This window comes from Phocoena phocoena, chromosome 1 (genome assembly GCF_963924675.1).
Source record: "Phocoena phocoena chromosome 1, mPhoPho1.1, whole genome shotgun sequence".
Lineage (NCBI taxonomy): Eukaryota > Metazoa > Chordata > Mammalia > Artiodactyla > Phocoenidae > Phocoena > Phocoena phocoena.
The window spans coordinates 79,204,151-79,228,294 of NC_089219.1; the positions used below are offsets into that span (position 1 = coordinate 79,204,151).

General features: G+C 39.5%; 1 protein-coding gene across 1 annotated transcript in view; it reads left to right on the forward strand.

Moving 5' to 3' along the window:
- The window catches only part of LRRC8C (leucine rich repeat containing 8 VRAC subunit C), an 87,387-nt gene extending 65,196 nt beyond the window's left edge, over positions 1–22,191 (forward strand). Inside the window, exon 3 of the mRNA XM_065880217.1 lies at positions 19,742–22,191. Within this exon, the coding sequence (XP_065736289.1) occupies positions 19,742–22,012 (2,271 nt within the window). The 3' untranslated portion in view covers positions 22,013–22,191. The remainder of the gene's footprint in view (positions 1–19,741) is intronic.
- Positions 22,192–24,144: the final 1,953 nt, after the last annotated feature.

Genomic DNA, 24,144 nt, shown 5'->3' on the forward strand with positions numbered 1-24,144 from the left:
GATCCTGTACTGTAAATAACCAAAATCCATGTTTAAAAATCTCTATTAATTGGGTTTATCATGATATGGAGGGAGATAATCTTGTATTTCTAATCAGGACCCCTGATTTGGAGACCCTCCCCGATCCTCTCATCCTATCAGGCGAACAGATCCACTTGAATTCTTCTGTCCTCGCTTGGTTCCTCTCCAAGGCCCTTCTTTCCCATTTCACTGAGAACACTGACCACATCTGGATCCTCCCAGCCATACAGTGACCCTGTGCTAAGGATTAGGCCAACACTGGCACTACATTTTAATTACAAGGCTAGTAAGTTTCTAGGTTATATCTGGAGTCTTCTATTTAATATAAATAATGAGCGCTGCCCCTTTGTCCCCTATACTACTGTTTTCTTGTAAAATCCTGCATTTTTATTATTTTATAATTCCTATTGTTTTGGGACATCTGGCCTTCATATAGTTTTTCTTTAAATCTAGTGTTCTTGTTTTGTGTCTAATTTTTAAACTATGAAATGAAACACTCCCAACTAGAAAGATACATACCAATTAAAAGGTTTAACAAAAAATAAGATACCACTCAGAATGGCAACAAAAACTATCAGATATCTAGGAATTAAGCTAATCAAGAATACGCAAAGGGCTTCCCTGGTGGCGCAGTGGTTGAGAGTCCGCCTGCCGATGTAGGGGACACGGGTTCGAGCCCTGGTCTGAGAAGATCCCACATGCCGTGGAGCAACTAAGCCTGTGTGCCACAGCTACTGAGCCTGCGCTCTAGAGCCCACAGGCCACAACTACTGAGCCTGCGCACCCCAACTACTGAAGCCCGTGCACCTAGAGCCCACGCTCCGCAACAAGAGAAGCCACCGCAGTGAGAAGCCCGCGCACCGCAAGTAGCGAAAGCCCACGCACAGCAACAAAGACCCAACGCGGCCAAAAATAAATAAATAAGTTTATAAAGTAAAAAAAAAAAAAAAAAAAATACACAAGAACTTAAAAACTTTTAAATGCCTAGTCAATGACATATAAGACAATTTGAATAAATGGAAAGACATTGTATGTCTTTGGATGGCACAAACTTGATATTACAAAGATGTTCAGTCCTCACAAATTAGTTTATAAAATCAAAGCAATATTAAGAAAATTCTAGTTAGATTTTTTTTTAAGAAAAAGCAACTTGGTGAACATATACCAAAATTTATTTGAAGAGTGCTCACTTATGGTGGTGAAGAGGAATAGAGTGGTGTAAGGTGATAAAAGGAAAGAAAAGAAACAGAGAGGAGGAAGAGGAGATGAAGGAGATGGGGAGGGAGGGGCTTTGCAGGACCTGATAACATACTGTACCTTGAGAAATATGGAGAGTTCAGCCCTCTGCCCCGAGGGTCCCCAATCCCACCTCACACACAACAAAACACTTTGACTATATGAACTAATTTCTTCAGAAGCTCCGTCTAATTCTCATCCCTTTTCCAGTTGTAAATTTATAAATCTCTGTGAAAATATTCTATTTCACAAGCAGGAAATTTCCTAACTCTAGATTTCACAAGTGGGTAAATTGTTAGCTCTAAGATTTAGCATCCCTCTGTTTCAAAAACAAAACTCTAATTGGAAGAATTACCTCTAATTGTTAGGAATAGAAACTTTATAAGGCCAGGCCTCGTCTGTAGGGTTCATTCCCGCATCCCCAGAATGAAAGACAATAGCAGTCCTGTGGGTCATGTGTAAGTGCTCACCAGAGTTCATTCTGTGGAATGAAGGGATGAGTGAGTGAGGAAAAGTGGATGAGACATTTTTGGCATGTGCTAATGTACAGTGAGCATTTAACGGCTGTGGAAAGGGACTGAGACCTTTGAATTACAGAGATACTGTGCTAATTTCTGGGTATTTTACATCATAACTTAAGAGATTGTGACCAGCATAAAAGAGAGACCAAAAACCCTTATATGAGACCTGCTTGAAGGTATATATAGCCTAAAGTTGAGAAGATTGATGGGACTATGAGAACAGACAGGAGATGCTCAAAGAGCTGCCATGTGGAAAGTGTAGATGTTTTAAACTAATTCCACGTGTCCTAGAACACCAAATAGAACCAACAACAGAAGTTTTAGGAAAGAAGATTTTCGCTCAATACAAACTCAACTTTCAAAAAGTTAACAACTTTCTGAAAAGGTCATGTTAGGTAGTGAGATTCCTATTATTGCAGATGCCCGTTGTAGAGAGTGAATAGCCTGGTGGAGGGGAGGCTACAAGGAGAATCCATGTGTCCTCAGACAGAACCTTGCGCATTTGTCTTTAACATGTAATAAATAGTTCCAGGCAATGGGGTTAGGCAGTGATAAAAATGACAAGGCCCTGCCAAAAAAATAAAGATACATTTAGAATATAATGTCAGATATAAGTGCTTTGTAAGGAAAAAGCAGTGTAAGGAGAGAGAGGGACAGGGGTCCTACTTTAAGTAGGGTTGTCCTCTCTGAAAAAGTCACATTGGAGCAGAACTAAAGGAACTGAGAGAGGGAGGTATGTGGGTATCTGGGAGAAGAACATTCCAGGCAAAGGAATCACAAGAGGCCAGTGTGGCAGATATAGCGACAGCACGGGGGAGTGTAGCCCTTTGCAGTGTTTTCTTGCTAGGATCCACTGTGTAAGACTTGAAGTCAGTATTGACCTAAATTGAGCATTACTGCAAATGTCAGCCTTCTGAGATTTAAGCTTCAGACTTGCCAGAGTTAAGACAAAGAATTTAATCCTGCGGTATCTGGAACCTGGGACCTTATGAACTACCAAAACAATTAGTATTACCTCTTTGTTGACACTTAACTAACCACAGTGTGTGGAAGAAAATGTTAAGAACATATCTCATGGCCCATTCAAGACTTCAAGTTGCTAAAAGGCAGGATCTGTGTGTGATACATCTTTGTACCCACCTTTGTGTCTTAGACCTAACACTCAAGAAATGCGTGTTGAGTGAATAATCAATGTGCTTCAGCAGCTCTAAGAATTCATTGACTCTTTTAATAATAAAAACAATTGTACAAACTGTCATTTAAAACTGGATCATAAACTGATGGATTTTTATCGCCTTGTCGTTAAAAATCAGATCTCCCCTGCAAAAAGCAGAAAAAGCATCCAGTAGCAAACGATCTCTCTTTAGTAGTATCAGAGATTAACCGCAGCACTCTGCAGAGCTGGATAGGAATACTAGGAGCATCCTCTCTAGAATAATTCGCATAAACCTAGTGCCAGAGAAGGGAGACAGGCCCTTATGCTTGAGCAATAAACTTGAAAGAAAAAGTCCTTTGAGGATGTACCGCAAAAATGTGCTAATAATAGATCAACAATTCCTGACTTGTATATGTTATATGCCCTCACATGTTAGAAAACTACAGCCAAAATTTGTGTGTAAAAAAAATCATGCTGTTGTGACAGAGAAACTTAAGAAACTATAGACATTGAGGCACCTCGGTAGAGCAAGTTACAGAATCGTTTCAGTGAGACCAATGAAGTATATTTTTACAGAACTGAGAATTTATGTTTTGGCCATATGTGGTTGTTTTATAATAAAGTTGAATGCCATGGTGAAAACCAGGTTTTTCTTACCCAGATGATTGCCCATTCATACAGATGTCATATGGAGAAGAATATTTCGGGCATCCCCAAATAAACCACATTATGAGTGTTGATTGAGTTCTGTAACAGTATTAGTACTTGATCTTGTACCCATGGAATAGATTTTATGAACTGCCCTGAGAGTCTAAAAACCTCCATGTTGTTTTGTGGGAAAATGGTTTCTTCTTTCTAAACAATGAGTTTTCAAATGAACTTTTGAGGGCTTGCTTATGTTCATTAACTATTTAGTATACTTTAGTCTTTTGGAGATTTTTTAAAATTTGTTTCAAATTTAGTGATTTCTGAGTAATGGTGATATTTTCATGATATTGGTTTATTCTAATCTAAGAAGGTTATAGTCCTACACTAGTTAAATGTCTTTTAAAAATAAAAAAATAGAATTTCAGAATTGGAAAAGAATTTAGAGGTGATTTAGTATAAGTTCCCATCCAGTATAGAAATCTTTTATAGCTTCCTTGATGGATTAATATCTAGTTTCTACTTGAGTGTATTTGGTGATAGCAAGAAGTGTTCTGTTTAATGAAATTTTTGCTGTGAAACTGCAAATAAATCAGTGCATATTTATTGAATGTTGACTAGGTTCCCAGCACTGTTAGGTATTATTGGGAATACAAAATAATTTAAGGCTCCATCTCTGCCCCAAAGGAGCTTAAGGAATAGTTGGAGAAGCAAAATAACACATTCATTCATTGTACCAGTTTATTCAGTATGCGATGTTATAGGCACTGTGCTAAGTTCTGACAGCACAAAACTTGGTCTTGGACCTGAAGTTGTTTAAACTGTTGCAAAGATGGACATTCATATACATGCTTCTAAAACAGAAGATAATTGCTGCGGGGTGTGTGTGTGTGTGTGTGTGTGTGTGTGTTCATATTGCAATGACCATATATTGCAATAGCTGCAAAAGAGGAAAGATAGTTAAGTCTACCTGGGGAAATCAAGTTTCTTGATATTCTAGGTAGGATGGTTTAAATTATATTCCTGAAAAAAAAAATGTGTTGTGGTGTGTTACAAAGAATAAGACTTGTGGGGCAAATGTCCACATGGAAGTGTCTAGCAAATAAAGACTTTCAGCTTTTTAGATGTAACAGCACTTTATTTCTAAGAATAAAGGAATAAAGGCTTTTAAATGTACACATGACTGTTCGTCATGTAATAGCAAGTTTAAATCTTTAGCCCTCCTAAGAAATAAACTATGCTAACTGGCAATATTAGAGTTAGCTACTTTAAATTTGAGTTGGCATCTCCCTACTCAAATTTATATTTGAGTAGGGTATATTAGTAGACTAATATACTAAGGTATATACTAATATACTAAAGGTATAGTATATACTAAGGTATATACTAATATACTAAAGACTAAGGTATATTAATCTTAAGAGCTAGTGAGATTCTTTGCACTGATACCTAAAGCTAAGGCTGTGTAATCTTAAATTCAAGTACATTAGCTTATGTTTTGGGATGTTGATGTTAAGTTTTAAAATGCTGGTGCTGGATACTGGACTCAGAAAATACCTAATGCATGATGAGACAATGTTGTAGAGATCCCTTTCTGAATCACTTTTGTGTATCATTGTACTGGTCAGTTTCTTAACTTAATATTTTTAGAAATTCTGCAGTATCTACCACAAATCTTTTGTCTAATAAACAGGCCATCGGCTACATCATCATTTTACCTTGTAAGAAACCTCATATGCTCACTGGAAATATAAAATCTTGGTTAATTTTTATAGCTTCAGCTAGGTCAAGTAAATTAAAGAGAAGAGTTAAATCTTTCCCCAAAGCTTCAAGCAGAAAACATGGACTCTGCCTTATGATTTTGGGTAAAATACATGGCCTTTCTGAGCCAGTTTTATTAAATGAGCAGGACTGGCATCATTTCCACTTCACAGATATGAAAAAAAATGATGGTAAAATAGAAATTTATTATTTTTAGTCTTTTAAACTATAGACTTCAAATGCCTTCTCTTCATCTGGGGCATTTCCATATGTCACCGGTGTGATGAGTTGGGCCTCTGATTGAGAGAAGTCTGAGATCAAGGTCCACATGCCCAATTCTTCCCTCCCACAGCTATCTGCCTTCCTCTCCCAGAGGATCTGCAGGAGCTATATAGACAGAGGACAAGACAGGCAAAAGAACATTTAATGAAAACTAAGCTCTGGCCCCAAACCTCACTATCACTCTCCTGGTGAGCTAGGCCAGAACTCGGTTAAGTCACAAGGACTTCCTTTGCCTAAGTGCTAAAGACCCAGACCAGAAGCTGGAGGAAGCACAGGAAGCCTCCTTACCCTCTTTCCCTGTACTTTAATCTCTGTTTGCCCAGATGAAGAAAAGGGGAACCTGGGCAAGGAAGAGACAGGGTGAGGAAGGGGTGGGCAGGAGGAAATTGACTATTGATTCTCCCTAAAGCCAAGAGGAGAGCTTATGTGAGCTATCCTCCCCTGGCCCTCCGAGGGTATAATCCACTTCCAAGAGAGAGGCAGCTCCAGACCCACCCTATCACATCAACTTCAAGGAAGAAGAGAGACTTCAAAGTGATGGCTCCTAAGAGGAGCTCTAAAAAGAGACTCCAAACAAACTAATTCCAAGAGATCCCCTGCTTGAACTCAGAGCCTTAACCCCTTATGAGCACCAAGGTTTAATACTACTCCTTTAATGTTGCCATGTCTACTAGCCCTCCTTCTAGAAAGAAGTAAGGAGGAACAAAGAAGAGTCTTGAGTCCTGCCCAGAGATCAGCCATCTAGATGAGTCAGAAAAAAGGAAAAATCCATAACTGAAATTCACCATATATGGTAAAAGATCTATTCGCTTGGAATGTGTGGAACAAAATTAATGGTATTTCTGCAGTCCAGAATAGCTTAACTTCCAAAAAGCATAATGGCTGGGAAAAAAATTCTCCTACTATCCACCACACCTAAATGACAAATTGTCATGACTCTTACCTTACCTGCAAGTCTTCTTGTCATAACAAGGTACAGCTACCACAGCCTGGCAGTTGACATCATTCACTTGCCGAGTACTAGAGCAAATTATTCTTTGATTACTATAGAAAATGTCTAAAATAAATGATCTTTTTTTTTAAAGATTCTTTTAATACTTTTTTGTTTATTTGTATGATTCCAGTGTTAGAATTCTGTATCTTTTTGCTGTTTGTACATTGGTGTGGATAGTCCAGAGGATTTATGTTTCTCCGGGACTCTCCCAATTTCTTTTATCTTACTACTGCTCACAGATTTATCAGTGAACTGCAGGGTGTCCAGAGATAAGTCAGTTGAGTACAGAAATATGGTTTCTGTCCCTGGGGGTTGCTTCAGAGCTTTTTCTTATTTCAAGAGCATAATTATAAATATTTCGAAATTTTAAGCACCAGAAACAAATTGTCTTGGTTATGAATCACTAACAATATGTTCCTAATGTTTATCCATTGTTTTTGTATATGCACTGAATTTTCTCACATGGTTTGACTTTGAAATGGTTGCTTTCCACTTAGATCTTATATTGCCATGGATCGGGCTTCCCTGGTGGCGCAGTGGTTGAAAGTCCGCCTGCTGATGCAGGGGACACGGGTTCATGCCCTGGTCTGGGAAGATCCCACATGCCACGGAGCGGCTGGGCCCGTGAGCCATGGCCGCTGAGCCTGCGCGTCCGGAGCCTGTGCTCTGCAACGGGAGAGGCCACAACAGTGAGAGGCCCGCATACCGCAAAAAAAAAAAAAAAAAAAATTGCCATGGATTAAATAATTCATTAGTCTGCTTGGCTTATGGAAAAATGCCATGAAGCAAAATGAAAACAGTTTTGAATCTCATCCACTCCCTCATTTTTCTTTTCTTTTTTTGTGTCCTGGAGAAGCTTTCCTCAAAAGAAAGGGGAAGAAAACATAACATAGATACAACTAAAATACAAGCTACAGGAAACGAAAGCATCCTTGATGGCTGGAAAGTCTCAGGCTAACCAAGGGTTTAAAAAAAATTAACGTTCATAGTATGTATAGTCATACTTACCCTCGAAAAGTCAGTGTATGTATATTCATAGTGGTAGGAGAATTGCCTTTATTAAGAGAGGTATCAAAATGCATACAGGATCCTGAAGTAAATGTGATGGTTTCTTCTTTTACTTGGAAATGAATGAATAGGTAGTGCCTCCCAAATCTGGCACTCTCCTTGTGTACCTTCAATGAGTCAGCACTTAGCTTCGGCTTTAGGAATCACTAGGCTGACATCACTTGGCAATTTGGAGGTTGTGTGAAGTGAGCTGTTTCATCTCAGAGGAAGGTAGCTAAGGCAAATTTTTCCAGATGTTCACTGGCATCTGATTTTATACATGTGTGTACTTGCCGTTGTTGTGGTTTGTTTTCCTTTGGGGAGGGGGCACAGTGTGTGTTTATTCACCTCCTATTTAGTACATACTTACTCTGTGCCAGGCAATGTCAACAAGGTTGGAGCTTGCCTTTAGAGAGCTTATTGGTCTAGGAGGTAAAATGATAATAGCCAATTACACTGTGTTTCCACAGGTACTACGATAGAGGGAAAATCAGTACTTAAAAACTGCTCCAGTTAACTGTATACTTTTGTTCTATTAATGTATAGTAATGACTCGGGTGATTATGCTTTAACTTTTTCAATGTTTAATTCTTCCACCAGACTGGTGGCGTTTTATGTTCCTCAAGCAGAGAAATTTCTGATGATGCTTCACTAGAGATTTGCTTGATGTCTGGTTTTTAATCATGTACAGATGAATCCTATAGCGAGTGTAGTGTTGTTATACCTTATCACCAAGAGAATTCGTTAATTCAAAAATCTAAGTTTTAATCAGCTCACCCCTCCAACCCCTTCGATTTTTTCCCCAGGACATTGCCTTCATGCCCCAGAGGTGCCAGGGTATGATCTTGTGCCTCTCCTTTTCCTGTTGCTATTGAGGAAATGAGCAACCAATAAAAACAGACTTTTTACTCAGCCCTTGTGTTTATTAATAAACATCTGAAAGTTTGTCAATTATCTTTAGACTGTTCGCTCTCTTTCTCTCTTTACTCTCTGGGTCGAAACTTCCTCCACACACAGGCAGGGTGTTATTTCCTGACCAACACATGAGTTTTAAACATTGTCATTAAAGAAGGAAGATACCATGTGCACAGCAGGCAGGAAATGATGCCACACCCTTGCAGTTACGCTTTTCCATTTCCCCTGGAGACAAGGACTCGTTTGTGTTAGTGAGAGGGATCAGTGTGTGTGGTGATCATGGATGTCTGTTTTTGTGCTCCAGTGGTGATTGCCCCCAAACACACATGTATTGGACTTGGAGAATAGTAAGCCTTTTGAATAAGACATTTGCTGAGAATGAAATCACTTAAATCTTCCGCCCTTTTAAAACCATCTTCCCTGCCTTTTCAGTTCCTTCTTTCTCACAAGATTTTTTGGTACTTAAAATATTTTCGGTAGTTAGCCTTAAAACAGATTCTGCATTCTCAGAGTTAATCCTATCACTGATGAAGGTAAATCTCACATCTCTTGAGGATAGATACTTTGTCTTCTAGCATCTTATTTCTGAGAGAACATAATTAGTTAGTTCGTACATTAACTGATAACTTAGTGACGTGAAAGTTAATTCCCTTCCCTTGTATCTCCATCTCTTTTCCCAGGAGAAATGGGTCTACCTCAGAAAGGAAGAGCAACAGTCCATCTTTTTATTTTTTATTTATTTATTAAAAAAAATTTTCTTTTGGCCACGCTGTGCGGTATGCAGGATCCTAGTTCCCCTTCCAAGGGTCGAACCTGCACCCCCTGCAGTGGAAGCTCGGAATCCTAACCACTGGACCGCCAGGGAGGTCCCATCTTTTTAATCTTCTTCCTTGTTCTTCCCAAATGCAGCCCTTTGCCTCCGGTCTCTGGAACCCACAAGGTTCTGACCTTACCCTCCCCGCAAAACCTATCCAAAGTCCAGCAGCTTCGAGGCCCAAACGAAGTTGCTCCTACTGCATGAATCCTTCTCTGCTCACTGCAAGCCTTAGCTTTTATTTCATTTACCACATCATTCACATGGTATATATACAGCCTTGTGTGCACTGTTGTTTGACTTTTCATGTGGCTATTTATGTCTCTCCAAGGAGACTGTAAGTGCTTTTAGTTATGCCTCCTTGATTTTCCTATAATGGTTAGCATAAAGTAAATATTCAATAAGTTTTAGTAGATATTCAATAAAGTAGGTATTCAATAAGTTTTAGAATGTTAGTTATGCCTCCTTGATTTTCCTATAATGGTTAGCATAAAGTAGATATTCAATAAGTTATAAACTGTCCTTATAGTTTTAGACTGTATGGATAGTCTGTCCTTAGTATCTCTCTGAACAAGCCCTGGGGAATAGGTCTTTGGGATCTGTTTCTTGCTAGGTCACTCTCAGATCAGCAGAGATAGCTTGTTTTGTTCTATCAGACTGGGGACAAATCTGGACAATCAGCTTCAGGGTGCAACCCTTTGGAACCAGTTGTATTTGAATCTATGGAGTGGAGGGAGGGTAAAAGATAATCACCTTCCTGTTGGCCCACCTGCCACTTTGTGGCTCCAGTCTACGTGTCTGTATCCAACTTGCCATAACCAAGTTAAAGCACCATCTTTTAAACGAACAGATCACAATCTAAAGAATACCCCTGGGTCACACATTAACATATTGGAATGACGCCTGCTGTTTCACCATATGCAGCAAGTTTTCTCACTTCTTTCAGTGATAATAGAGTCATAACTAAGATGTAAGGTCTAAACCAGAGAAATAAGTTGGGGGTTATAGTTCATAGAAAAAATATTGTACTTAATTGTTGAGGTTGTAGGAAAATAAGTACCCTCCTATGCTGTTAGGGGCAGATGTATAAAGAAATCCAGCCTTTTCTTGTGGGAAGAGGAACTTGACATTGCAGGTTTACCTTGTTTGGTGCTACCCAAGCAACGTTGATTCTTCATAATGGTAGTCTTGAGACTAATTTTATATTACAGCGCACTGTCTCTCTCTTATGAAAAGATAGTAAACCAAGAGTTATGCTTGAAAACACTCCCTGTGTTCAACGGGTATAGCTATGATAAAATATAAAAGGAGGTACCAAAAATGCATACATGGACTCAAAAACAAGATAAACACTTCTGTGGAGCACAAATGGAATACTGAGTGGGGCTGAAGCAACAGCTGGGCTGTCATCCAAACGCAGGCAGTAGCGGCCAGGAGCTCAGCTCCTGCCAGTAAAGGAACTAAAAATGCACCAAGCAAGATAAGAGACCAGAGCCTGGTCACTGTTTGGAGCCAAAGGTCCTCACTCCCAAAAGGAAGCTAAAAAGAATGGCAATTAACTGGCTGCTGGAGCTGGTACTTCAGAGGAAACCGTGCATCTGGGGTGCCTCCCAACCAGGAACTGAGTCAGCCTGCCCATGTCTCCCTGACTGGAACTGTGAGATCCTGACATCACAGTAGAACATCAAAACACCATGACGAGCCCTAATGGTGGACTGGGGAGCTGGGTGCAGGAAACCACAAAAGAGTGCGCAAGAGAAAACAATCTCAGAACAAGCCTACCACCCAGAACACATGAAGAAAATTATGCTAAGAAACTCTCTCAGCAAAACTGACAGTTGGAATATTGATTCACTCCACTTGAGATGAAACTAAGTTTTAAAACAAGCAGTGAAGTTAAAATAAATACATTTACTTTAAAAAGTTCAGAAAAGGGCTTCCCTGGTGGCGCAGTGGTTGAGAGTCTGCCTGCCGATGCAGGGGACACGGGTTCGTGCCCCAGTCCGGGAAGATCCCACATGCCGCGGAGCGGCTGGGCCCGTGAGCCATGGCCGCTGGGCCTGCGCTCCGCAACGGGAGAGGCCACAACAGTGAGAGGCCCGCGTACCAAAAAAAAAAAAAAGTTCAAAACAAATAAAATAAAAAGCAGAAAAAATAGATTTAGAGTGGGCAAAGAAATAACATTAAAAAGTAGGTAGATACGGGCTTCCCTGGTGGCGCAGTGGTTGAGAGTCCGCCTGCCGATGCAGGGGACACGGGTTCGTGCCCCGGTCCGGGAAGATCCCACATGCCGCGGAGCGGCTGGGCCCGTGAGCCATGGCCGCTGAGCCTGCGCGTCCGGAGCCTGTGCTCAGCAATGGGAGAGACCACAACAGTGAGAGGCCCGTGTACCACAAAAAAAAAAAAAAAAAAAAAAGTAGGTAGATATGACATAAGATCAAATGGATATAAAAAATTTAGAAATCGTGGAAATAAAAAAGCCACTGAACTTTAAAATATCAATAGGTAGAATAATGCTACTGTACTCAGTTGTAGAAAGATGTAATGAATTACATAAGAGTTCTGAGTTACCCAGATGCCAGCATAGAGAGAGACAGGTATTAAAAAGCACAAACACACACCCGTGGAAGATCAGTTGAGAGACTCTAACGTACATCTAATAGGAATTGCAGAAAAAAACGGAAGAAATGATGAAGCAAGTTTTGAAGCAATTATTTAAGGAGATTTTGCTAAAGTTTTCCAAAATTGAAGAAAGTCAAATCCTTAGCTACAGATACCAAGCAGTGTTCATCTACATACACTTAAAATTAAAGTGAAACTATAGAAGATCTGGGGTTAAAGGTAAAATCTTCAAAGCTACCCTAGAGAATTATTAAGGGAGATACTTTAATCAAAAGGAAAAGGAACCCAGGGGCAAGATAAAGGATCTAAGAAAATTGGTGAGCACATGATAAATATGTAAATAATCACAAGCAACTATAGATTATTTTTTTAAATTGTGTGTTTCAAAGGAAAGCGAAAACAAACTCTGAGAACAACAAAATGGGATAGTTCAGCGGGTAGTTAAAACATGCTTGGAAGGGGAGGTAGGGATTCTGAAAAGCTTTAAGTGTATACGTTTTGAGAAATTATAGATAACCTTTATTACAGAAATTTAATCTTCACCTTCCCAACCAGCTGAAGCAGGATGGAAAACAGGAGATGTGGAAGATGTTATCAGTGCAACAGAAAACAGGAAGAAGGAAGAAATGGTATATATAAAAATAAAAATACGGAGAGGGAGGCACAAGAGGGAGGGGATATGGGGGTATATGTATATGTATAGCTGATTCACTTTGTTTACAGCACACCATGGTAAAGCAATTATACTCCAATGAACATGTTAAAAAAATAAAATAAAATTATGGAAATAAATCCAAATATCAGTAAATATCCCAATATGAGTGAGGTTAGCAAAATAATGTAATAGATTAAATTCAGTTGTAAGAGAAAAAGGTGATTAGTTTAGATTTTTTTTAAAATACATAAAACAGACACCTAAAAAAATAAAACAAAATCACAGACAAAGGTGCAAAATAGAGATTAAAGAAGGATATTTAAAAAACAGAAAAAAGCCAGTGGAGCTCTGTTAATATTAGACAGCATTTCTAAAATGCACTCTTTATCAAAACAAGGTATCTATTTAAATTTTAAAACATGCATAAATTCTTGTAACACCACGCAGGATACAAAAGAATCTCAACACCCCAAGGAATTCCCTGGTTCTGAACCTTTGCAGTGAACCTCTGGCAGCCACGGATCTGTTCGCTGGCCTGATTTGCAGAATGCCATGTAAAATCAGCCAGCATGTACCTTTTTGAGACTGGCACTGTCGTTGGAATGTTTTTAATAAATTGCCTAAATGCACATCGTCGTTGGAATGTTTTTAATAAATTATAGCACATCCACACCACGTAATAATGTGGCCCTTAAGAATGAAGTAGATCCCTATGTGCCGATGTGTTAAGGTCTCCAAGACATACTATGAGAGTGGAAAACTCAAGGTGCAAGAACAACTCATGTAGGAAGATCCCATGTGTTTATATGTCATGTTTCTGTAAATGCACAGATATAGATCCAGAAGAGTACGCACCAGGCTTATCAGGGCTTCCTAAGGAATGGCAAGGGAGTAGGAAAGGTGAAGGGAGGATGCTCCCTTCTGTGCTGAATATGTGTTTTTAAAAAAAGATTTATAATAGCAAAAAATAAAATGTTGAAGCATAACTTAACAATAAATGTCCAAGATCTATTTGGGGAAAGCTATGAAACACTCTTGGGAGACAGAAAATTAGATTGAACAAGTGGAAACACACACCATGGAGAGGAAGAATCAACACCATAAAGATGTCAGTGCTTCTTAAATTAATTTATAAATGTAATGTAATCCCAATAAAAATACCACCAAGTTTTTTGGGTTTTTTTCTGGATCTAGACTATAAAGTTGATTATAAAGTTCATTGTGAAAGACGAGCATGAATTTGAGCACTTGCAACACTCATGACTGATTCAGTTGTCTTTCTCCTGTGCTTGACCTGGAAGGGCACATTGCTCTTGGTATCTCTAACATATCTGACTTACAGCAGAGCCTCCACAATGGTTGGCTTTTCCTGAGGCACACGCAGAACTACTCAGCACTTGTGTTCTACACATCCTACACCACCGCCATCGATGTCATTTATGTCTCCCTCATGTAATAGATAAGCTGGCCCTTATTTATGTTGCTCTATTTTTGTTATATCAAGCCGTTTCTCTGAAGCTAAGTGGTTTGGTTTGGTTTGGTTTGGTTTGAACCTCAGCCCTTTGGTGTCTCATTCATGCAAATGTGAAACTGTTTCAACATGTTACCACTGTTCCCTGCTGCTTCTCACTGCCGTCCTCTTCTGGAAACTGCCTAACTGAAGTAGATCTTAGTTTTACATTATAATAATGGGTGTTATGATTCTAACAAAGGGACTGAGAATCAAATAACCATCATCAAAGATAAACAATCAAAGATGTAGACGAACATTAATGATTTAAAACTGTGAAGATTACTGTTAAAAAGCCCTAAGTTTACATTGACCAGGCGAGGTATTTCAACATGCGATCAAGAGTGTACATACTCTACTTAAAAATGCATCTGTTTGCTAGTATAAATGTGATAATTACAATTTTAAATATTTGATTTCTTTTCCTAGATCTGAGCAGCATTTCAGGGCATAGTTTGGATGGGTTGCTTCCTTTTTAAAGAAGTTTGAATTTTACTTCGTTTCTCTTGAAAGACATCCCCCTGTAGAAAGTAAAAGCAAGAAATTCAGTTGATTTCATTGACCTTAGAATTTTTTTTCAAAAACAGCTGTGGTGTTACCTCAAAATAATTTGCAAATGGGAATTCATGAATCCAACTTTAGTGAGCCCATTTCTCCAATCACTGCAACCCTTGTGTTTCTTTTCCAGAGATATTACCCAGATATTATGACAGACATGGAACAATTTTACATGTATATTTTTTATTCCTCTAGGAACTTTCACTGTAAAGTCTTGAGGAGCATTTTATATACTCATGTTACTGGATGTCAGCTGCTCCGTAGGACCTAGAGGATATTGGATCAAATTCCAGTCCATGGCCTAAGTTCTGACGGACTCATAGAAGAATTAGGTTCTCATGGTCCCAGTTCCTGCTTTCATGGAAACAGTTTATAGATTTTTAGCATCCCAGGCAAACTCTCCTTGTCTGTTCAGTTTTGATCCAAGCATGAAATTTAGTCCTTTTTTTGCTGTGATTTCCACAAAATTCATTCATAATAGGGGTGTTTGTGTGCATTTAGCAGATTTTACCAAAGGTTTAGGGAAGAGTGAAAGGTATTTACATCTCAAAATAGAAATAATGAGTGTGCACCCCAGCCTCCTACCATGTTGCTTGAGCTATTTCCTTCGATTCTAGCCCCTCTCTGCTCTGCTGACTCACTCCTCCTACCTCCAAGCCTGTTCATCCCAATACAGCGCGGGGTGGGGGCGGGGGGCAGTTAGCATCTTTGTTGCCTGGCTTCACCTGACCTTTGCCCTCAGTGACTCGCCTCCTTCTATATCCCTATCTTCCTCATTCCCAAACTGAGATATTTTCTTTAAAGTAGATGATTTCGTTCAAGAATTATTCTCATGGAGGACTTCCCTGGTGGTCCAGTGGTTAAGACTTCACCTTCCAATGCAGGGGCTGTGGGTTTGATACCTGGTTGGGGAGCTAAGATCCCACATGCCTCAGTGGCCAAAAAACCAAAACATAAAACAGAAGCAATATTGTAACAAATTCAATAAAGACTTTAAAAATGGTCCACATCAAAAAAAAACTTTTTTTTAAAAGAATTATTCTCGTATCTGCTTTTAGGAGAGTAACGTTCTCACCTTGCTATATTGTGGATCAGATTCTCTTGTTCATCTTGCTTTTTAAATTTTTTTCTCTTCCCCCTACCCTCATTTCTTTCTCCTCTTTCTCGCCCTCCCCCTATATAAAGACTCTGTGTATCTCTAGCCTCAATGCTTTTGCGTCCAAAGGCAGTCTGAGGGCTGTCCCTAGAAGAAAAGGATGGGATTCCTCGTCATAATGACATGTGTGTGTATGAGCTGGTGGTGATGGTCTGAGCCTCGATGCTTTGTAGGATGGGATGTGGGCGGTGGCTTTCTCCCTGGTCTTACCCCAAGCACTCTCCCTTAGCGCTGCACCGGCAGCCTGGAACCCTACCATTATGCCTTTGCAATTTGTTTTGCAGCCTTTCCTTAAGGCTTATTTTGTACTTTAATCTTTAAATTTCTGGGTAAAGGCAAAAAGAATTGAGGTATAGGTTTAATTAGACAAGCTTCTCAAAAGAGCAGAAAAGGTGAAACAGAAACTTACAAGTTCTTACAAGCTGCTATTTACAGATATCCCCCAGAAACATCCCTTTACCCTTTTCTTTTTTTAAAAGAAACCTGCCTTATTTTTTTCTGTCTTCTTTCTCTTTTTTACTCTACCCTTGAAAATATTGATCCTTCTCCCAATTCTTCTCAGTGTTGCAAAGTTTCCATTAACCATGGAAGATAACTTCCTTCCTCTCTCCTGTGGCTATTTCACTGTTTAAGTCCTCACACTCTTTACTGTTGGACTCCGTCACCTGCCCTCTTCCTTTCCGTAGTCCTGGATAGACAACCTGCCATCACATTCTTTGGGACTTCAACTATGATATGTGTCTCTGCTGGAGCCTTCTTAGGATGTGTTCTCTTGACAGCATGAGCAGCAATTGTTCGTGGTGACTAAATTCCAGCATCTTTTTCTACTCTGTGCTCATTTCTGAGTAGTTAACAGCTTCTGGAAAATAGAGCACTGTCTTTACCTTCCTGGGATTTAAATAGGCACATTTTAAAAATTACATCTTTGTGAAGATTGAAAGAAATATGACATCAGAAGGCGGAGAGGAACTTCTGGAGATTGTCTACGTGTTCCCCTCCCACGTTGGGCTGTTCTCTTAAAGCCATCGTAGCAGAAACTCGGAGGAATGCGGAGACTATCTGGAATGGTGGAAATATACTAGTCTGCTCTGCTGTTTCCTAGCTACGTGAACGTGGGCAAGTGATTGAACTTCTCTGAACTTTAGTTGGGTTCTTCTGTAGAATGGGGAGAAAATCACCTACCTCTCTAGCATGGCAGATGCGAGCCAGTCAGGTACCTTTGTGCAGAATATAAAAAGGCATCCCATGAGGGTGAACAGCTGACCGAGGGGGGCAGAAGCAGGATTTCAGCCCACACTTGCCTGTCAGCTGGGCACCCTGGTGCAGGACATAACCTGAAACCCTCTGTAGCAGCCAAGCTCCAGAGGTTTATCGTCTTCCCCCATGAGGAGCAAGCCTGGAGAAGGGCTGGGCAGGGGGCAGTAATGGGGCCACCTGGTTGCTTGGCAGGGACTTAGCACCTCCAGAAGGTGCCTGCCTTTTTACCTTCTAGCTCGTCTCTATTTTCATCACACCATTAACAATGTCATATTAACATACTAGCTCAAAGGTGTCACTCTTGGAGAAGGTGCTGGGGAAGCATTTCTTTCCATGCTGGTCTCTAGCCCCTACCTTATGCCTGCCTCACAGATTATTGGGGGCATTAAATGAGACCACGAATGAGAAAACAGCTAGAATATGGCCCCAAACACTGACTTTCTTACTTTTTCTCTTTGATATTTCTTCAGGATAATCTGGCATCTGTCAAGACTTTCTCTTACTATTTTCTGTTCCAGAGGTTTCCAAGGTAGAGTGCTTGACCTCCAAGAAATAAGGATGCCCCATTGAGACGAGATTAAAATGAAAGCTTTATGTTTATTTTAAACTTAAAGGAAAAATAATTAAGTTTTCTAATATTTGACATATGGATTGGCAATACTTTATTGGTATAATTATAAGTAGACATATATATGCCCACAAACGTGGGCATGTTTAACATCAGGTAAGTGATTAAAATGTTTGAAGGCATTCTCAAACATTCTCACACCTCTCTAGCCACTGAACCCTCTGAATGCAATTACATTTGTTTTTCTTCCCTGCCTTCTTTTGATTTACATAGTAAGTAGTAGCCCCCTGCTATATCTTTTAGGCTGGAGCCTTTATAAATCTTTATAAATGAAACTTCCTCTCTTCCCCTAACCTCATTCTTTCATTGTTATCTGCATAGGATATGGGGAGAGATAAGCTTTTCCCTAAAATATGTATAATTTATATAAGGTAATTTGTTACTTAGGATAAAGTCAAATTGAGATCTTTTTGGTTTAATCCTAGAAATTCAATAAAATAAAATAAGAATGTGGGCTCTGGGTCCGGGTGGCCTGGGCTTGATAACATTAAGCAAGTTACTTAACTTTTCTGTGGCTTGGTCTCCTCATCTGTGAAATTGGGATAAAAGGAGTGCCTGCCTTATCAGGTGAAGGTGACAAAATAATTAATACCCATGACATTATTGGAACAGGATTGCGTATTAAATACAACAGAAAGTTTGTTGCTGTCATCACTATAATCACCATCCTTATCTTCATCCCTAGGAGACGTGTGGTCTACACCCAGACCTATGCAACTCTGAATTGGAAGGACTAGTGTCAGTTCTAGATTCATTCACTTTCTCAGCAAATACTGATGGTCTCCTATGTATCAGACACTCAGCTAAGTGTTGGGTGCTCCACTGCATTGTCAAACCTTGTAAATACTTCTCTCTATGGGGCTATATCTCCCATGTCACCAGGTTATGGTCATATTCTCATGCCATAGCAGTCTACTTTGTAATAGAGTCAGTTTCTACTTCTAGAATCAACATAAAGAGCTTTGCTGTTGCAAAATCATTATACACTATGGAGTTTCAGCCATTTGACCTAATAAGGTACAAATAGACTTCCCCTGCATTATTAATTCCATGTTATTACCATCAATTTCTTGGTTATTATTCTTTCTCTGAAATGTTTGCTTATTGTCCAGATGATTCCACTTACGTGTACTTCTTCCTGGGGATGATTCCTCCAGGTTGATTCAAGGAGTATTTTGCCTCATCCTACCTCATCTTCAGAAAGAATGTGTTCTCTCTTACCCAAACTGCAATCTAATGAGACTGCTGGACATTCTTAGGGCTTAATATTCTTTTCAACAAGCTGAAGCATTGGTAGAGGGATAGAAGTTGATGTAATATTTTGTGTGAAAAGCAGCAAGTTTAGACATAACTATTTTACTATCGAACATTTCTGTATTTTGTCATCTCTCTCTGAAGAAATAGTTTTTACAAAAGCTTAGTAAATTCCCATTTTATTAAAGCCATTCACGTTCATCTATGCATGTCTAAGGTATGGATAGAAAGAAAAGGGGAAACAATAAAGATGGGAATTTCTCCCGTATTTCCTCCTTTTAATGCTTCTCATACAGAAACTAATATCAATCTTGGGAGCCATCCAATTCAAGACTGAGTCTGATAAGAGGATGTGTTTCCCAGACCAATGACTGATTCTCCTAGGCTTCAGTGCGAGAAGAAATGCAAATGTTTTTAAATACATGAATGTTCTTTAACTATTTATTTTGTTGTGAATCGTTCTGTGTCCTAAAAAAACCGCTGTGTTCTGTGTCCTGAGTTAGACATGGTGAGCAAAGGTATATTGATGCAATTCATTTTTCCAACATGTGGGCTAAGGATAAAAATCTCGGTGCTGGAATTGAACATTGTATTCTCCAGGCAAAGGAAGTGGACATTTATTGGCTGGTATTGCTGCTTTCTTCGCCCTAATGACATTATGAAAGCTCTTTGAGTAATAGAATTTGAAAAGATTATTTCTTTGTTTCAGGTCATGCAAGACAAGATAATCTGCCTTCCAAAGAGAGTGCAGGCTTCTCAGAACCAGTCTTCCGTTTCGAATGTCTCTCAAGCAGTGGCCAGTACCACCCCCCTGCCTCCACCGAAACCGTCTCCCACTAACCCAGTCACTGTGGAAATGAAAGGACTGAAGACAGATTTGGACCTTCAGCAGTACAGCTTCATTAACCAGATGTGCTATGAGCGAGCCCTCCACTGGTACGCCAAGTATTTCCCTTACCTTGTCCTCATCCATACCCTGGTCTTCATGCTCTGTAGCAACTTTTGGTTCAAATTCCCTGGTTCCAGCTCCAAAATAGAACATTTCATCTCAATCCTGGGGAAGTGTTTTGACTCTCCCTGGACCACACGGGCTTTATCTGAAGTGTCTGGGGAGGACTCAGAAGAAAAGGACAACAGGAAGAACGTGAGCAGGTCCAACGCCACCCCGTCTGGTCCGGAAGGCGGCCTGGTCAACTCTCAGTCTTTAAAGTCAATTCCTGAGAAGTTTGTGGTTGACAAATCCACTGCAGGGGCTCTAGATAAGAAGGAGGGTGAGCAAGCGAAGGCTTTATTTGAGAAGGTGAAGAAGTTCAGGCTGCACGTAGAAGAAGGTGATATATTATACGCTATGTATGTTCGTCAGACTGTACTTAAGGTTATAAAATTCCTAATCATCATTGCATATAATAGCGCCCTGGTTTCCAAAGTCCAATTTACAGTGGACTGCAATGTTGACATTCAGGACATGACTGGATATAAGAACTTTTCCTGCAATCACACCATGGCACACTTGTTCTCGAAACTCTCCTTTTGCTACTTGTGCTTTGTAAGTATCTACGGATTGACGTGCCTTTATACCTTATACTGGCTGTTCTACCGTTCTCTGAGGGAGTACTCTTTTGAGTACGTCCGGCAGGAAACTGGAATTGATGATATTCCAGACGTGAAAAATGACTTTGCTTTTATGCTTCATATGATAGATCAGTACGACCCTCTGTATTCCAAGAGATTTGCAGTGTTCCTATCTGAAGTGAGTGAAAACAAATTAAAGCAGCTGAACTTAAACAACGAGTGGACTCCGGATAAACTGAGGCAGAAGCTGCAGACGAATGCCCATAACCGCCTGGAATTGCCTCTCATCATGCTCTCTGGCCTTCCAGACACTGTTTTTGAAATCACGGAGTTGCAGTCTCTAAAACTTGAAATCATTAAGAATGTCATGATACCAGCCACCATTGCACAGCTAGACAATCTCCAGGAGCTCTCTCTGCACCAGTGCTCGGTCAAAATCCACAGCGCGGCGCTCTCCTTCCTGAAGGAGAACCTCAAGGTCTTGAGCGTCAAGTTTGATGATATGAGGGAGCTGCCCCCCTGGATGTATGGCCTCCGGAACCTGGAGGAGCTCTACCTGGTTGGCTCTCTAAGTCACGATATTTACAAAAATATCACCCTTGAGTCTCTGCGGGATCTCAAAAGCCTTAAAATTCTCTCTATCAAAAGCAATGTTTCCAAAATCCCACAGGCAGTGGTTGATGTTTCCAGCCATCTCCAGAAGATGTGCATACACAACGATGGCACCAAGCTGGTGATGCTTAACAATCTGAAGAAGATGACCAATCTGACAGAGCTGGAGCTGGTCCACTGTGACCTGGAGCGCATTCCTCATGCCGTGTTCAGCCTGCTTAGCCTCCAGGAATTGGACCTCAAGGAAAATAATCTGAAGTCTATAGAAGAGATCGTTAGCTTCCAGCACTTGAGAAAGTTGACAGTGCTAAAACTGTGGTATAACAGCATCACCTACATCCCAGAGCATATAAAGAAACTCACCAGCCTGGAGCGCCTCTTCTTTAGTCACAATAAAATAGAGGTGCTGCCTTCCCATCTCTTCCTATGCAACAAGATCCGATACCTGGACTTGTCCTACAATGACATTAGATTTATCCCGCCTGAGATCGGAGTTCTACAAAGTTTACAGTATTTTTCCATCACTTGTAACAAAGTGGAGAGCCTTCCAGATGAACTCTATTTCTGTAAGAAACTCAAAACTCTGAAGATTGGGAAAAACAGCCTATCAGTACTTTCACCAAAAATTGGAAATTTACTATTTCTCTCCTATTTAGATGTCAAAGGCAATCACTTTGAAATTCTCCCTCCCGAACTGGGCGACTGTCGGGCTCTGAAGCGAGCTGGTTTAGTTGTAGAAGATGCTCTGTTTGAAACCCTGCCTTCTGATGTCCGGGAGCAAATGAAAACAGAATAACTTATTTTTGTTTAAAGTTTGACTGAAACATGCTTCTACCAAATACAGTATAAATAATTAGGTAGTCTTAATGCCTTTCCTATTTTATTATTTTTTTCTTTTTCACACAAAACAAAATGTACACAAAGACTGAGTAAGGAGTATGTATTTTTAATAAAAAGTTAATTGTATTTTTTCAATATTAATATTTTAAAGTTTTATTTGTCCTGGAACCTAATGTATCTATTACTGTTTTCTACTGACAGAAACAGATGGTTCCGTCTGTTTTTTTGTTTTGGTTGTTTTGTTTGTTTTGGTTTTTCAGTTCATTCTTGTGAAGGGAAGGGAACTTTAAGTTGCATGCTTTTGGTGTTTTTTAAATCCATGAAGATATTTTGCCAAGGTCATTTTTAGCTTGTTTACACCTGTACAGGGTCCTTACTTTTGTTTTCATTGTATGTGTACCAAGGAATCTGTGCTAGTTATTTTCATTCCAGCTGCCTTCTCCATTGGCCAAGTATTTCATTCTATAGAAAACACTTCTCTGGGGTGTAAACTCACATAAGGGCATTGTCATAGACTATTATTTTCGAAATTTCCCCTTGCCTCCAACAGAGCCCTAAATTCTATTGTTTCACATACCTGACAGTTATTTATCCTTAGGCAAGGATTCTGTAAGTGAGTAAAGACAATAATCTCCTGTGGTCAGCTTGCTTGAATTGGTCGTTTATAATTTAACTGATTTGCATTTTTACCAACATTTAAAAAATATCATTGAAAAGGAAATACAGAGGTTCCTCCCATTTAATATCAATATTGTATGTAGTACTGGTGAACAACCTTAGAAATTCTCATTTATTTTAATTAAAATAGGTAATTAAATTTAAAAATCAGAAGCCTGTTTTTTAGTAACTTAATCATCTTTGATATCTTGATACGTGAATACATCCGATGGAAGAAAAACAAATGTGCTACTAAAGCACTCTGCTAAAGAGCTGATGCACTCCAGGCAGGCACACTGGTTCCTCTGGGTAGTGTGGAAGTGGGGATCTCTGTTCAAATTCTGCCTGTTACACGAAATAATCCACATATGTGTACGTATATAAATCTATCTCCCTCAAGCCTGTCCTTGCTGCAAATGTTAGTGATGCAAGCACAGAAAGTCTGCTCTCTTTGGCTTAAAAAAAAGTATCTCATCTAAAATGGTTCTGTTCCTTTTTTTTTTTCTTTTTTAAGTGTGAATAAATTGCTAAGTAGATAGAAATAATTTTTGCCTGGTGGTTAGCCAAGTTTTATTTATCTCTGTACTTAAACATCCAACATAGTATGGGTCTTGGGCACAAGTTTTCACTGACTATTAAGCTGTATAGAACAGGAAAATGAAAGCACTGTTTGTGCCCTCAATCCAGGACCAGTGCTACCTAATCAAGGGAATTTTGTTTTATGCTCCAAATTCACACTGTTTTCGGAACCCTAGTCTGACCTAAGGAAGTTTTGTGACTTAACGAAGAAAAATAGAAAGATGGTTTGGGGTTTCAAGATGCTGCTTTTAAAATCTACCCCTTGATCCTGGTGACTTTGTTTAATGCTACTTTGAGTCATACATGGAACACAGCTATGGGAACTACTCAGCAGATATATGTACCTCAACTGTGTTTTAAATGTTATGATACTTCGTGGGGTAAAGGATTTGGGGAAGAGATGCTTTTCATTTATTTAATAATTGAATCATGTAGACCAAAATGCTTTGCTGTCTCTGCTCTGTGTTTAAGTGTTACAATGGTGATTTTGTATAGCTGGTTTATTTTGCCCTGGAATTGAAACAAAATGTTTAAAATAGTAACATGGTTATATTTCTTGTAGGATAAAATATTCAATTCTAGAATGTTGTTAGGATCCTGATTATGAACAATGTGTTATATTTAGAAACATAGCGCTACCTGTTTTAAACAAACAAACAAACCTGGAAGGTTGTCCATGGCTGAGCATGACCCTGTTGCAAGGTGAGCTTTGATTACTACTGGTAAAACACTAGGTGCACTATTTTTCTGGATAAAATTTATAGTTGTTTTCTGTATCACCCTTAAAAGGGACCTATTCAGGTTAAAAATCATATTTATGCTGAAATCTTTAGCTGGTGTTAACTCATAATC